The sequence below is a fragment of the Pangasianodon hypophthalmus genome, chromosome 7 (assembly GCF_027358585.1).
Source record: "Pangasianodon hypophthalmus isolate fPanHyp1 chromosome 7, fPanHyp1.pri, whole genome shotgun sequence".
Classification (NCBI taxonomy): Eukaryota; Metazoa; Chordata; class Actinopteri; order Siluriformes; family Pangasiidae; genus Pangasianodon; species Pangasianodon hypophthalmus.
This window is the reverse complement of record NC_069716.1, coordinates 5,355,934-5,369,284: the sequence shown is the minus strand read 5'-3', so window position 1 is coordinate 5,369,284 and position 13,351 is coordinate 5,355,934. Positions and strand designations below refer to the sequence as shown.

General features: G+C 37.2%; 1 protein-coding gene across 3 annotated transcripts in view; it reads right to left on the bottom strand.

The window, feature by feature from the left end:
* Positions 1-308: 308 nt before the first annotated feature.
* Positions 309-13,351, bottom strand: part of ldb2a (LIM domain binding 2a) — a 77,597-nt gene continuing 64,554 nt past the window's right edge. The window contains exons 7-9 of one of the 3 annotated variants that reach the window (XM_026940658.3): positions 11,943-11,996; positions 9,982-10,121; positions 309-2,404 (exon numbers count right to left, since the gene is read on the bottom strand). In XM_026940658.3, coding sequence (XP_026796459.1) covers positions 2,174-2,404; positions 9,982-10,121; positions 11,943-11,996 — 425 coding nt within the window. In that variant the 3' untranslated portion in view covers positions 309-2,173. The remainder of the gene's footprint in view (positions 2,405-9,981; positions 10,122-11,942; positions 11,997-13,351) is intronic. The other 2 variants (XM_026940660.3, XM_026940659.3) reach the window with 2 other exon arrangements.

The window sequence follows — 13,351 nt, the reverse complement described above, 5'->3', positions numbered from 1 at the left end:
AACACTCTGGATGGAGCAAAGCACCATGCGCATACATATTCACAGCTATGGACAATTTAGCATGGCCAATACACTTTACATGTATTTTGAAGGCTGGAGGATACCAGAGAACCCAGACAAATCCCACACAGACAAAAATAGGATAGGAAAAATCATGCACATAGACAGCAACCCGAGGATCAAACCGGGGAGCCCTGAGCTGTGAGGCAGCAACACTACTTCCTTTACTCCTTTATTTTTCCATGGTACTTTACTAAGGCTTGGATTAACAATACACATAGACAAAAAAAAGAAGATAAGAGCTGTAGTCCTGTAGGCCTAAGCACATTTTATTGGCACACAAAATCGCAAAGCATACATACAAGACTTTGGATATGACACGAAAACACCTCTGCTAAATATTATACAAACAGTGCAGAGTTCTAATAATACAAGATCGGAGTTCCATTGTGTTGGAACTGGAAATACATTTGGATCTTTGGAAAAAAAAAATAAGCAGTCATAAAAACTATTAAAACACAAATGAACAGACCAAAAATAGATGTTTTGGTTGGGAGTATACCAATCATCATCATCATCATCGTCATCATCTTGAACATTGAAGGTCATGTCACTGTCTATTCAGCTCAATAACACCAAAATACACTCACTGGACAATTTAACAGGAACACCACTACACCTGTCCAGTTCTGCGGGTGGAACTGCCTCGTTCATGAGGCATTTGACACGGCCAGACTGGCCTGAGCTGACGGGAAGGATACAGTGTCTCAAATAACCACTCTTTACAACCATGGAGAGCAGAAAAGCGCCTCAGAAAGCATGACATGTCGAACCTCAAGGTGGATGGGCTACAATAACAGAAGACCACATCCGGTTCCACTCCTGTCAGCCAAGAACAGGAATCTGAGACTACAGTGGGCACAGGCTCAACAAGACTGGAGAGTTAAAGATTGGAAAAAGACCAGGCAATGTTTTGGGATTCTTTTCTGCTGAACACAGTTATAAAGAGTTATTTGAGTTACCAAATATATAAGAGTTATTTGAGTTGCCACAGCCTTCCTGTCAACTTGAACCAGTCTGGCTATTGGATAATTGCATGAATGAACAGGTGTAGAGCTGTTACTATTAAAATAGCCAGTGAGTGTACATCCGTGCCCTGTGCATGTGTTTGCTAATGTCAAATTAGCAATGAGCATTCTTACTTTTCTCATTCAGGTCCACTTTAGTGAAAATAAACAGTGTCAACTGAAGGTCAGTCAAAAGAGCTGCCGTCATGGATGAGGATCAGTGGTCTTCGATGGGCTGCACCAGAGCGGACTGCGTCCATATGTACAGAGGAACGACCCTGCAGGTGTTTCTAAACCGATAAACTGAACACAACATGGCCTCAGACCGAGGAATAAACAAAAACAGTTTACAGATTTCAAAATATCATGCAGCAACAAGTTACAGTCCGGTCTGGTAAGAGGTTTGTTAAAGGGATACAGAGGGAGTATGTTTGTCATATGTGCCTTCAATCAGAGATTGTACAAGGAGATCACAGAATATTCACAAATCCTTAAAAATAACACAATTAGACTCAGAAAACAAAATAGCTTTTGGGTAAAATTACATGTGAAAATTATACAGCTCAAGAAGTTTGTCCTTCCCTCAGCAATGTCTGTCTTTTTCAGAAGCAGTGGATACGTCCTAAGCCGTATAATAGCACGTAAAAGGATGTGATTTAGGACTTGGCCAGTTTGTTGTATTGGAAAAAAATGCTCAAAATTAAGAAAAGGAATTTGAAATAAATGCAAATGCAAATGTGCATCAGATCTCAGTTGCTCTCCAATGACGGACCATCCAACCGCAGTTATCTCTTCACTGATTGGTTGTTGTCCAGACAGGAGTCGCCATGGACATGTATTGCTACCTCACTGACCACCTATAGTTTATCAGTTGAACATCTCATGTATCAATCTTCTTCTTCATCTTTTTTTTTTTTTGAAAATGCCCATTTCCCTCGTCAGGCCTGTTCAGCTTCTCAGTGCTGTGTATCGCTGGACACATCGAAGTCTGTGGTGAAAAATGGACGCCACGGACGCCATGAGATGGGAATTGGATCATCGGGGTTGAAAGTAAAGTCAGAGAGAGAAAGAGAGTGAGTGTGAGAGAAAGATAGGACTGTGTCTGGTTACTGTGAAGCCTGCGAAGCCGTGCTCTCGGTTTTGCTGTCCTGGCCCGGCGGCGGCGCTTTAGCCCAGGGGCTGCTGTTGTTCAGCGCCGGCGAGCTGGTGAAGTCGTCATCGTCGTCGAGGCCGTTGGTGGCGTCGTACTGCGTGTTCTCCAGCCGCGTGATCAGCCGCTCGTCCTCATCGCCAAACTCACCGCCCATCAGAGTGGGCTCGCCCACTACCATCACGTCCTGCCAATCATACCATGAGAGGGGCGGGGTTAGTGCACGAGCCATTTTTTAAAAACCTTTTTTAATATTTATAACGTAAAGCTCCAATGTAGTGATAATAAGCTTACAATTAACTAGAATGATTCAGATACATTGGATTTAAGGCTACGAACTATGAGAAAGGAACTATGGCTGAGAAAGGAACAAATTGCTGTATTATTAGAAGAATTAAAAAAAAAAAAAAAACACGGAAAATAATACACTTCAGTGTGGTGAGAATACACACCATACCATGCATGTTCTGAAGTGTTTTATTCCTTACGCACATACGAGTGGCAGCACCTGCTCATCTTCTAATCTGGTAAATACAGTCGCTCAGTTAGGGGGTACGCTGGTGCTATCAGTTATGCAGAAAACACTCATTTACAAAAACACTGTGAAATAATTCTTAATCAAATCACTAGCCATTATAAACTCCCCTCTCTTTCTTTCTCTCTTGCTCTCCTTCACACTCTCTCTCCATGTCTCCTGATGGTCTACAAGGCCTCACGCGCAGGCCGCTGAGCTCCCACTCCTCCTCTCTACTCCATAATTACACTCATTCATTAAGGTGGGCTTTTGGACTAAATCACAATATCCACATGCTGATTTGTCAATTTACATAGCTAATTAACTCATTAGCAGAGATGTTAGTGATGGAAAAAAAAGATCGCTGCTTGCCAACGAGGCTTGAATTCGCCATCTGTTTTTGAACGGCAACTGTCGCCCTCCACTCAGGGTGTGAAACCAGGGGCCAATAACACACACACACGCACACACACACATGCACACACGCACACTCACAGAGTGCTGCATCTCACAGGTTCCAGCTGGTGTTCTGACTGCAGGCTCTAATTGCTATCAAATAAGAAGCGTGTTCTGCGTACTCATCTCATTACAGTAGCTCTAGCCTGTGGATAAACCTGCATAAAGAACCGCACTTCAAAACACACTTCTGCCCTTCAGCGCTGATTCGGGATCAGCTCTCCTGACCTGAGCCTTGAACCGAACACCCGAGGCTGAACCACAAGCAACAACACAAGACAAAAGTCAGGTTAAGTAAGGAATAAAACACAACGGAGCATGCTGTTATAGGAAATTAATCAATGATGGTGTTGTGTGATGCGGCCTGACATGAAGCGGAGTCACAGATACCTCCCAGAAATATTCCTTATTGAATAATGTCACTACAAATCTGAATTGTTTTAGTAGATTCGAGGTTATTTTGTTTGAGGTAATAATTTTTTTTAGTTATTTGTCTTCATTCGTGTTTTGTTCAGAGTTCATTCTGCTCCACATAAGCAAAATTTTAAGAATCTAAAATTAAATAATAATATTAAGTAAATTAATTAGTCAATGTTTTTTTAAAAAAAAAAAAAAAAAAAAAAGCTTCATTATCCTGCTATTTTGTCTTTCACTTTTGTTTTTCCCACAAACATTTCACAAAAAAAAGAGAGAAAAAGTTTTAAAAAGTCCTTCTAAACTTCCTAACTGTATTCTTTGCTGTAATTTCCTCACTTAATGAATAATAATCCTTCATGTCATGCCCAAATTTACAGTAATTACTAGCTGAAGGCTTACAAAAAGCATTCAAGTCTTCACTGAACTCATAATTACCAGATGGGAATTTGGGATTTTTGAGAAAAATGCTCAGACTTAACTGATAAATGTCATGTTATAAACAGACATGACTGAAAAACTGGCAGTGGCAGTGTGTACACATCTGGAGGAATCCTTAAAGGTACTCTGTAGAACCCTACAGAGCCTTTTTTTGGAAGCTAAGAACCTTTAATTATTAAATGAATCCTTGATGAACCCTTTTCTCTAAGAGTTAGAATTTGTAAAATGTCAGAATTTAACTTTACCTCTAAAACATTTGATGTAACTGAAACGCTACAGGGTTTTAATACATTCTGGGACCAATGAAATAGAAGAATCTCCAAGCCACCATCGTTTGATTAATTAATTAAATAAATTAATTACTACTTTAAAAAATTAATAAGGACAAAAAAAAAATATCTTTTCGGTTTTCTGAAAAGCAAGTTGTGGGAGGAGATAGAGAGCAAAAACTTTATTTACAGCTTTCCTTACAGAAAATTCCTTACAGGACACAGAAAGTGAGACGTTCTGCTTTTACAAATGATCTTCTGTTTTTTTGCTGTTGTTTGAATGAAAAGAAAAAGGCAACAATTTTGAACTCTCCGATATGAACGGATCGCCTGGAAGCCCCGCCCCCTTCCCTCATCTCACATGCTCTTGACTGGACTTGTTTAGCATCCTCTCTTTCTATCACGGTAAATGCAGAAAGTTTTGAGCTCGTTAATGTGAAATAAAATCTATCAGAAAGAAAATCTGTGGTCGTCTTCACTAACATTAGTTAACTATATTTATTCGAGATGTCACTGAAAAATTTTGGCTGAAAATGGTAAAAATGGCACTTGCAGAGAAAAAAGGACAAAAAATTTTGACCTATAAATTAAATAGGTCTAAGATGAAGTGTCATGATGTAACCCAATTAAACTGAATGATGATGAGAGTTAGAATTTGATTAAATACGCAAACAGTTTGAGCAGCATCAACAGTGATAACGTCAGCCATGTGGACAACTGTTTACACAACTGATCTGGAAAAGGATTATACTGAAACTGCGCTGTTATGGTTTTTATGTTTACTGTCCATTACTACAAAATCTAAAAACCTAAAAATCCACCATCCAGGTGAGTTTTCACAACCACACACCTGCTAATATTATTACACTCTCCCCTATTCTCCTTAAACCTGAAATGGTTGAAAGCTCATTTTCCTGTCATTTTTATCCATCAGATCTTGACGATTAAACGGTTTATCACTAAAAAATTGTGCATTCTTTTTAAATAGTAAATTACAAGCAGGGAAAAATGAATATCGCACAAACCTAGCCACAGTGAGGAAGATTTAAAATGAGGTCCATATTAAATATTTTATTTTTAAATATCACTGTGTCTCAAAATGTTCTACTAGCATAATAATGGACAAGTTCTTACTACAACTGTGTAAATCTCTTTAAATCTTAAGCATATTTACATACTTTATATTGACTTAAAACAATTTCTCCTCAGAGCTAAGCCTTCTCTTTTCATAATTTTGCTTATATTTGTGTAATCATGTTTCCTCCGTCTTAAACCACTGATTTCGGATGGACAGGAGAGGATCAGTATGACACAACACACTGCACTGCTGAGCAATGTTTGGAATCTTTCTCCAGAACCACAGCACTGTGATGTACTTGCACTAGGGGGCACTGTTGTAACAGCGTTTGATACACACCCGCCTCGCACCTCTCCACCGGTGGTCACATGTCTGCCTCATTGTGAGTGGGCTCACGTCGGAGAGTGCTCATTGCTGTACAACTGCACAGACAAAACCAAACGGCCGTGCTACATATGTAAGCAGCATGTTCTTCTCCACAGAGCGTGGCTCGGCTCCACAGGCTCCGTGTTTCGCTTTAAGATGGAGGGGGCCAAGTGTTCAGTGACACACACCCACTCAGATATAGATGTATGATAACGAGAGCTGGAACCGTGTCAGTGGCTCACACCAACACTTTTCTCACAGTGTGTGTGTGTGTGTGTGTGTGTGTGTGTCATGTATGTGTGTGCATTTTCTTTCCAGAGCAAGTACGAACTCTCGCAATTAAATTCATTCCTAGAGAGAGGGGAACAAAGCTCAAAGGGTACAAAACAGTCAGGCATTGGTGTAAATTAATGTCAGATGTTTCGTATGTTTCATGTGCCGTTATTATTGCTAGCCAGCGGATTAGCTAGTGCATTTTACACGAATGTGCTAGCTGCTCTATCCTAATAAACTGTAAGTCATGTCACTGGTGCATCTGTTCATTGAAGAAGAACTTAATTCTTTCTGTTCTGTAGTTTTTATCTGGATTAAAGTTAATGAGATTGTATGTTGTCGCCTATGTTATTCACAGCGTAGAGGCTCTCAAACTTTTAATTTCTGTTATATTAGCAAAAAAACAAAAAAAAAACAAAAAAAAGAAGAGCTATGCAAAAGAGCCAGAGGAGCAGTTTGTAATTTTAAAAGTGTTTCCAGACTTAAAATAATCATATAATTTGAAAGACATAAATTATCATGCAAAATATTTAAAAAATAATTTTGGTTGAGTTTTTCTGGCCCAGAAATGAGCTCAATCTCTCTGCTTTAAAAGACATCTCATGCAGCAGAGGGGGTGGAGTTGAATGGTTCAGGGGGAGGAAAAGGCTAGTCGATGTTTTCACTGCAACTGCAATACTCCATGCAGGCAGCAGAGGGCTAAAATAATACAAACCGCTCCTTTAACCAAAACCTGAACCGCTCATTTAACATCACTTAGCCAACTAACTAACACTTCTGTGATTCCACAGATCATTAATTCTAGAAAAAAATTAGAAAAAAATATTATTTTCTATATTAGTTAACGACAGTGTACTTTTTATCCATTTATAGTAACTATTAGTTTATCTTACGTCTTACAATCACATTTTATTGATCGATTTTATTGACATGATTACGTTTTAGTAGCTATAAACAGTCGTTCCCTCACCATCCTCTCTTTTTCCTCTCTCTTGAATTTAATAAAATAAAAATATTACAGAGAAATTGCAAATCCCTCTTAACTGAAGACTTTCCCATGTCAGAAAACTGAAAGATACAGCGCAGTTACAAAGCACTGACACTGGAGACTCCTTCCAAAAACATTAATTAAACATCTCTTCACATACAAGTCTCCTTGCTATACAAGTCACTGCAAATTAGCTGTTACTCTTGCAATGATGTATTAAAACGTATTTATCAGAGCTGCCGTTATAAAAAATTAATCAACACCTTCTGACCAATCAGATTTGAGAATTCAACAGTGCTGTGGTATAACACAGGATATTGTAGGAACATGCTTCATGCGCACAATCTGTATATGTTATTTACCACATGAAGCACACAAACAAACCTACACAATGTAGAATGGCATAAGGATTAATAATGAACATAATGCACATGTACACATAAGCAAAAAGATAACATAAGATATATTATCACATAAGATAAAATTCCTCACACCCATTCAGTAATTACACTCTCACTTCATACACACACTCACGCTCACAGTTACAACCTGATGAGACTCTCGACCTTTAAATTTCTCATCTTATAGCAACCACAAAAACAATACATTAATACATTACTATTTACCAAAAATCAGTTATATAATCTATAATTATAGTGTATAATATAATTATCTAGGATCATTAAATTATCATTAACAAATGTGATTATATTTTAGTTTTACTTATATTCTTTTTTTTTTCACTTTTATTTTATTTTTCATTTTAAGAAGGTTATTTCCAAATGTATTTAAAAAAAACATTTTACTTGTACAATAAGTAAAAAAGAATATATATATATATATATATATATATATATTTTTTTTTAATTTATTAAAATATTAAATTGTGTTATCTAATATTTTGTTTTTTACTGGTATTGAGCCAGCAAACAAAAAAAAAAGATTTTTAAAAACCATTACACTATCCTGTATATTTAATATTTGCACCTGCCTACAAAACATGCATACATCACTGGCTACAAAATAAAAATCTTTTTTTTTTTTTTGCCTCTCTGATTTTACTAGTAACCTCAAGCAGAGCATACAAAAGTGTGAAGAGCTTGAACATGCTCCAAATCCACACTAATCTCCCAGTCAGCATTTGCAGTTCCTATTGTGTGCCGTGACTCTGGGGAACAGCTACGTACTACAAATCCCATCAGCCATTTGCAAATAAATGCAACCCTGCTTCCCACTATTGCTCCCTTGGTGAAAGCTGTAACACTTGTGGGTTGAAGTGTGCGTTTGACCCGGGGGCTGAGTGAGACTCACTAGGGACGAGAGGCCTGGGGATAAAAAGGCACTTGAGGATAAACGCCTCCGGTTAACACTCATGCTCTGTTCACTACTCACCCAGCCATCTCTTTAGATTTTATTGCAAAATAAAATACCTGCTACAACGTAGCTTTATGAGATACCCAATAGCTTCATCTCAATTATTAGCAATATAAACAATATAGAAATAAACCCCTAACGGCTCTGCCCATGCTTTGGAACCCTGTGTGTGTGTGTGTGTGTGTGTGTGTGTGTGTGTGCGTGTGTGTGTGTGTGTGTGTGTGCAGATGTAAGTGTAAATTTTGCATACCCTTAGGACAAAATGAAACTTATACCTACAAGACATACAATGTGTGAGATTTCACAGTTCCTTCATTACCACCTTATCAAGTAAAAAAAAAGGCAAATATGATAAGATTAATAATGAAAAGAAAAAAAAAGATTGCATCTTCCTTTTTTGAATGTGGTATACTTTCTTGCATCCTTTTGCTTTTATATGCCTCCACCCTCTTTCAGGATACACTCATATTTCAATTTCATTCATATTCAAATATCTATAGCGCTTTTAACTATACACATTGTCACAAAAGCAGCATTTTATGTTTAATATTTTGCAACTGTAATATTTCGTAGATAAACGGTATAATTGAGCTACATTTTACTGTTTCTCCATTAGAGAAATGGAGAACATGAAACAGCTGCATAGATTACTTTTACCATTTTTTCTGTTGACCTAAACATAATATAAGGATTTAATAAAATATTAATTAAATCATTTTATTTAATTTAGAGGTCTACATAGTTTAAATAAAAAGTGTTTTACATCTTTTTAAACTTCTAGCCTTGTGCATTAGGTGCTAAATCAGCTCTTAACTACAAGAGTTTAATAATATCATATTTATCTATAATCATTATTTTCTAGTATTCATGGTCTGAGTGGCTGGAGAACAATATGCATTACCCATAATGCACTACAAGTATATGTTCTATCATGAGGTGCAATTGTGAAACCATGTTAATGCTGATGAATCCCCATGAACTCAGGTCACCTTACAGTTGTACTCTGTTTGAATTCCATTTACCACTAAAGCTCCATGAAATGATATGAATAATTTGTGTTGTTTTGGTGAAATATATTTATAATTTCCTCAAGACTGAGATAAAAACCCAATTTTGGTCAAAACCCGATAATGGCAGCCAGGGCGTGGTCAAGCGCTGGCTGTGCATGGGACAAGGAGTCGCAGAGAACGAGCGGGTAATGAGTGAGAGCTTACACCTATATGTGGTTGAAGTATGATAAAGTGTCCATGAACAGAACGATCTCAATGGAAATGATGAGGTTTGCTTTTTGGAGTTTTTAGGAGTGATTTGCTCAAATAAGAGAAATAAATAAAACCGATAGTGTGACTCTCTCTCTGACGTCAACACCAATTTACGGTATATTTTAGCCATTTCTCAGAATTCAGCCACAGAGTCATCTGACAGACCTCCACACATATATCTGTGTGTGGTGTGTGTAGGTGTATATGTGTGCTAGGTTACCTTAATACACTGGTATTATCTTTTCTTGCAGGTTGTGATCTTGCTGTGATGTGCTCACAGTTCACAGTTATGAGTGTGTGTGTGTAAACTGAGGAACTTGGATGCTTACAGGTACCTGGCTGCTCAGGCTGAAGCTGTTGGCCGGACTGCGTTTCTTGCTGCCTGTGCTGTTGCCGAGGCTGCTGTTAGACGCGCTGCTGGCTGAGTTCTTCCTCTTCCTCCTCTTTGTTGTGGTCTGTCGAGTAGGCTCTGCACACACACACACACACACACACACACACACACACTTAGAAACAAGCTTATTTTGTAGAAAGGTATAATGTACATACAGGATGCAGAAACCATGGCATAATGCAAGACTTCTCCCAAGACATGCGGTAGTAAGAGCAAACCCCTGTTTTACTCTACTCTAATACTCAACAATATATGTGTGTGTGGCATTTATACATGCTATTAACTTAAATACTGTGTTTACGGTGTTCAAATAAAAAAAGTATTCTTCCAAAACAAGACAACTGGGTTTGCTACAGGGGTATAAACAATTGTGTAGCCACTGGTGCTCATTTGATATATGAGGTAAATATCAGATGAAACAACAAAGTATTGCAAGGCACTCACATGATTAAGCATAAAATACCTTTATTAAATTGGGCTAAATCATTAAAACGTTAAAACATCGTTGATCAGCGTGTTTTGGCTTAACACAGCCTTCCTCAGGATACACATCCATTGTCCACAAAAAAAGTGGGAGTGGCTATAACCAACCAACTCACACACAAATGAAACACTGTAAAAAAAATTCATTCATTATAATGTAATATTTAAAATGTTATGATATCGCACCCGTATGAACCCCTGACAGCAGTTGTATGCTTTTTGGCTAACACTAATGTTCATGTTAATGTTAACTTGTTAACTTATTGTTAATGTTAACAAAAAACACAATATAGACTTTATAACTCACTCATAAACAGGAAATAAAGTTTAAAAAAATCACATATGTCAGTTCTATGAATGATTTCAAAATACTTTAAATACTAATGTTCTGATTTAATATACTTAGTGAAGTGTGTATTCATCTCATCTTGTAAATACAGATACGCACGCTTTTATAAATACATACACGTGAATCTATAAACATGTTATTCAATGCCTGTGCATGCTATACAATGTTGTCATAAAAATAAGGATTTCCTCCAATTTAAAAAAATTTCAGTACCAGAGCTCTGATAAAAGATCCTGATTCGACAGTAACTATCGGTGCCTTGCTCAAGGGTCTCAGTCGTGGTATTGAGGGTGGGAGAGAGCGCTGGTCATTCACCCCCCCCCCACCTACAATCCCTGCCGGACCCGAGACTCGGACCCACAACCTTCAAGTTCACCTTCGGGTTGCAAGTCCGACTCTCTATCCATTAAGCCACGACTGCCCCCATTAGGCCATGACTGCCCCGTGTTTGTAACTTTTGTAGCAGCTGTGTGCTTCGTGGTAGGGGAATTGAAATTGCAATTAAAATGCTAACATGCCCCCTTTGTTGAAACTAAATATTCCTCGTTAAGTTGCCTTTTACGAAAAAGCAGAATTGTTTCGGCTTCGGATAGAGGTGTGTTCTGGGTCAGAAAAGAGTAAATAGGAGCCTGAAATTAACAAGTTAGCTATATCCATTGCATTGTAATAATGTGATTCACAATTTTTCTACATGATAGAAATTGTATGATTATTAAAATTCTAGAAATTTAAAATGCGACACCATCAACACACAGGTATTAAAATGCCAGTGAATTGTGAAATATATCAAATAATTATTTCAGCATTCCAGTTCTAATTAATACCTAAATAAATACTTAAAAAACAAAAATGTTAATTTTAAGAAAATGTATACACTGCTTTTGCTCTGTGTTTAACTGGTCTTCAATTTTTTATTGACTTTTATGACTTAATATTAAACTGATTTGTCACTAGAAAACTTTTTTTTTTCAAGGTAAACACCTAGGCAACAAAAGTTGAACATAGCCCACAGTTTACTGGTTAGGAGACATAGTAAGAAGAATGTTAGAAGACAGAATGAGTACCTTTCTTGTGATTTGCAGGGAAGATTTCCGTTTTGAAGTTCTGTGGATGTCCTGCTGAAAATCACAAAGTCAAAATAAAATGAATTTAACATGACTATGCAAATTGAGATGTAAAGTAGGCTAAATCTGAACTCAAAGTTTTGTACGGAATAAAATTGTTCAAAGAATTAAAATAAAAATTCTAAGTAAATATGGATTAAAAGCTTATAACTGTGCAGAATATGATGATTCAAATAATTAAAATTAAAAAGATAAATAAACATGGATTAAAATAATATTTAAAACACTTTCTAAATGATTAAAGGCCATGAATCCATTATTCAGAAAGCATATATTTCTGTTAATGAGCCTGTGTGAATTTTTTAAGGGCTTCATATGAATTATTTGCAAATACAGTGCCTTGCATAAGTATTCACACCCCATTCCCCCTTCCCTTGAACTCTTTGCCACATTTTACAGCATTACAACCTAGAAATGAAAGACTTAATTGGAATTTTTTGCAGTGTGATCTCCACAGTATGGTGCAAAATACTTTTTTATTTGTGACAGCAAGATTAATTAAAATATAAAAAAAGCAAAAATGTGTTGGTTGCCTAAGTATTCACCCCCTGTGTTGATACTTGGTAGGACCATCTTTGGCTGCAATTCCATCTGGGATATGTCTCTATCAGCTTTGCACATCTGGATCCTGATGTTTTTGCAAATTGTTCTTGGCAAACTGGATGGAGACATGCTGCTGAACAGCAATTTTCTTCAAACGCCTTGTCACAGATTCTCAATCGGATTATTAATATATTCAGGTTCTCAGTTTTGAACCACTGTAGTTTTGGTAGTGTGTTTAGGGACGCTGTCCTGTTTTTAGAAGGTAAAACTTCACCCCTTATGAGTTATTTTGTGTAGATTCATGACATAAAAAAAAAAAAAAATTTCCGGGTTATAAATGTACTAAAAAGTTCAAGGGGGTGAATACTTATGCAAGCTACTGTAGGAGCAAATGTCAGTATTCCAGTTGCCATTACTATAACAATTTAAATAAAAACAATGTTCCAGTTTTTATCAAATAAATTTTATAAAATACATTTTCAAAGATTCCAAACACTCAAACCTGTGGAAATGTTCACACTTCACTTTGGTTTTATGGTTAAAGAAAATAAAGAAAGATAACAATGTTATCATATCTACAATTAAAATAGACAAAAACCGGCCATACACACTGAATCCAGACAATTCTGGCTCCTGGTGTGTTTACCAGTGAGGGTGTGTGTGTGTGAATGACGCAAGGAAACAGCACAAAAAAGGACTTATCAGTGTATAAACGTGGCCGTCCTTCCTTCCTGCCCTCGACTCGGACTGTGTTTCAGCAGAATGGGAGGAAAAGAAGGAGCCGCAGCTCGTACGGAAACGACCGT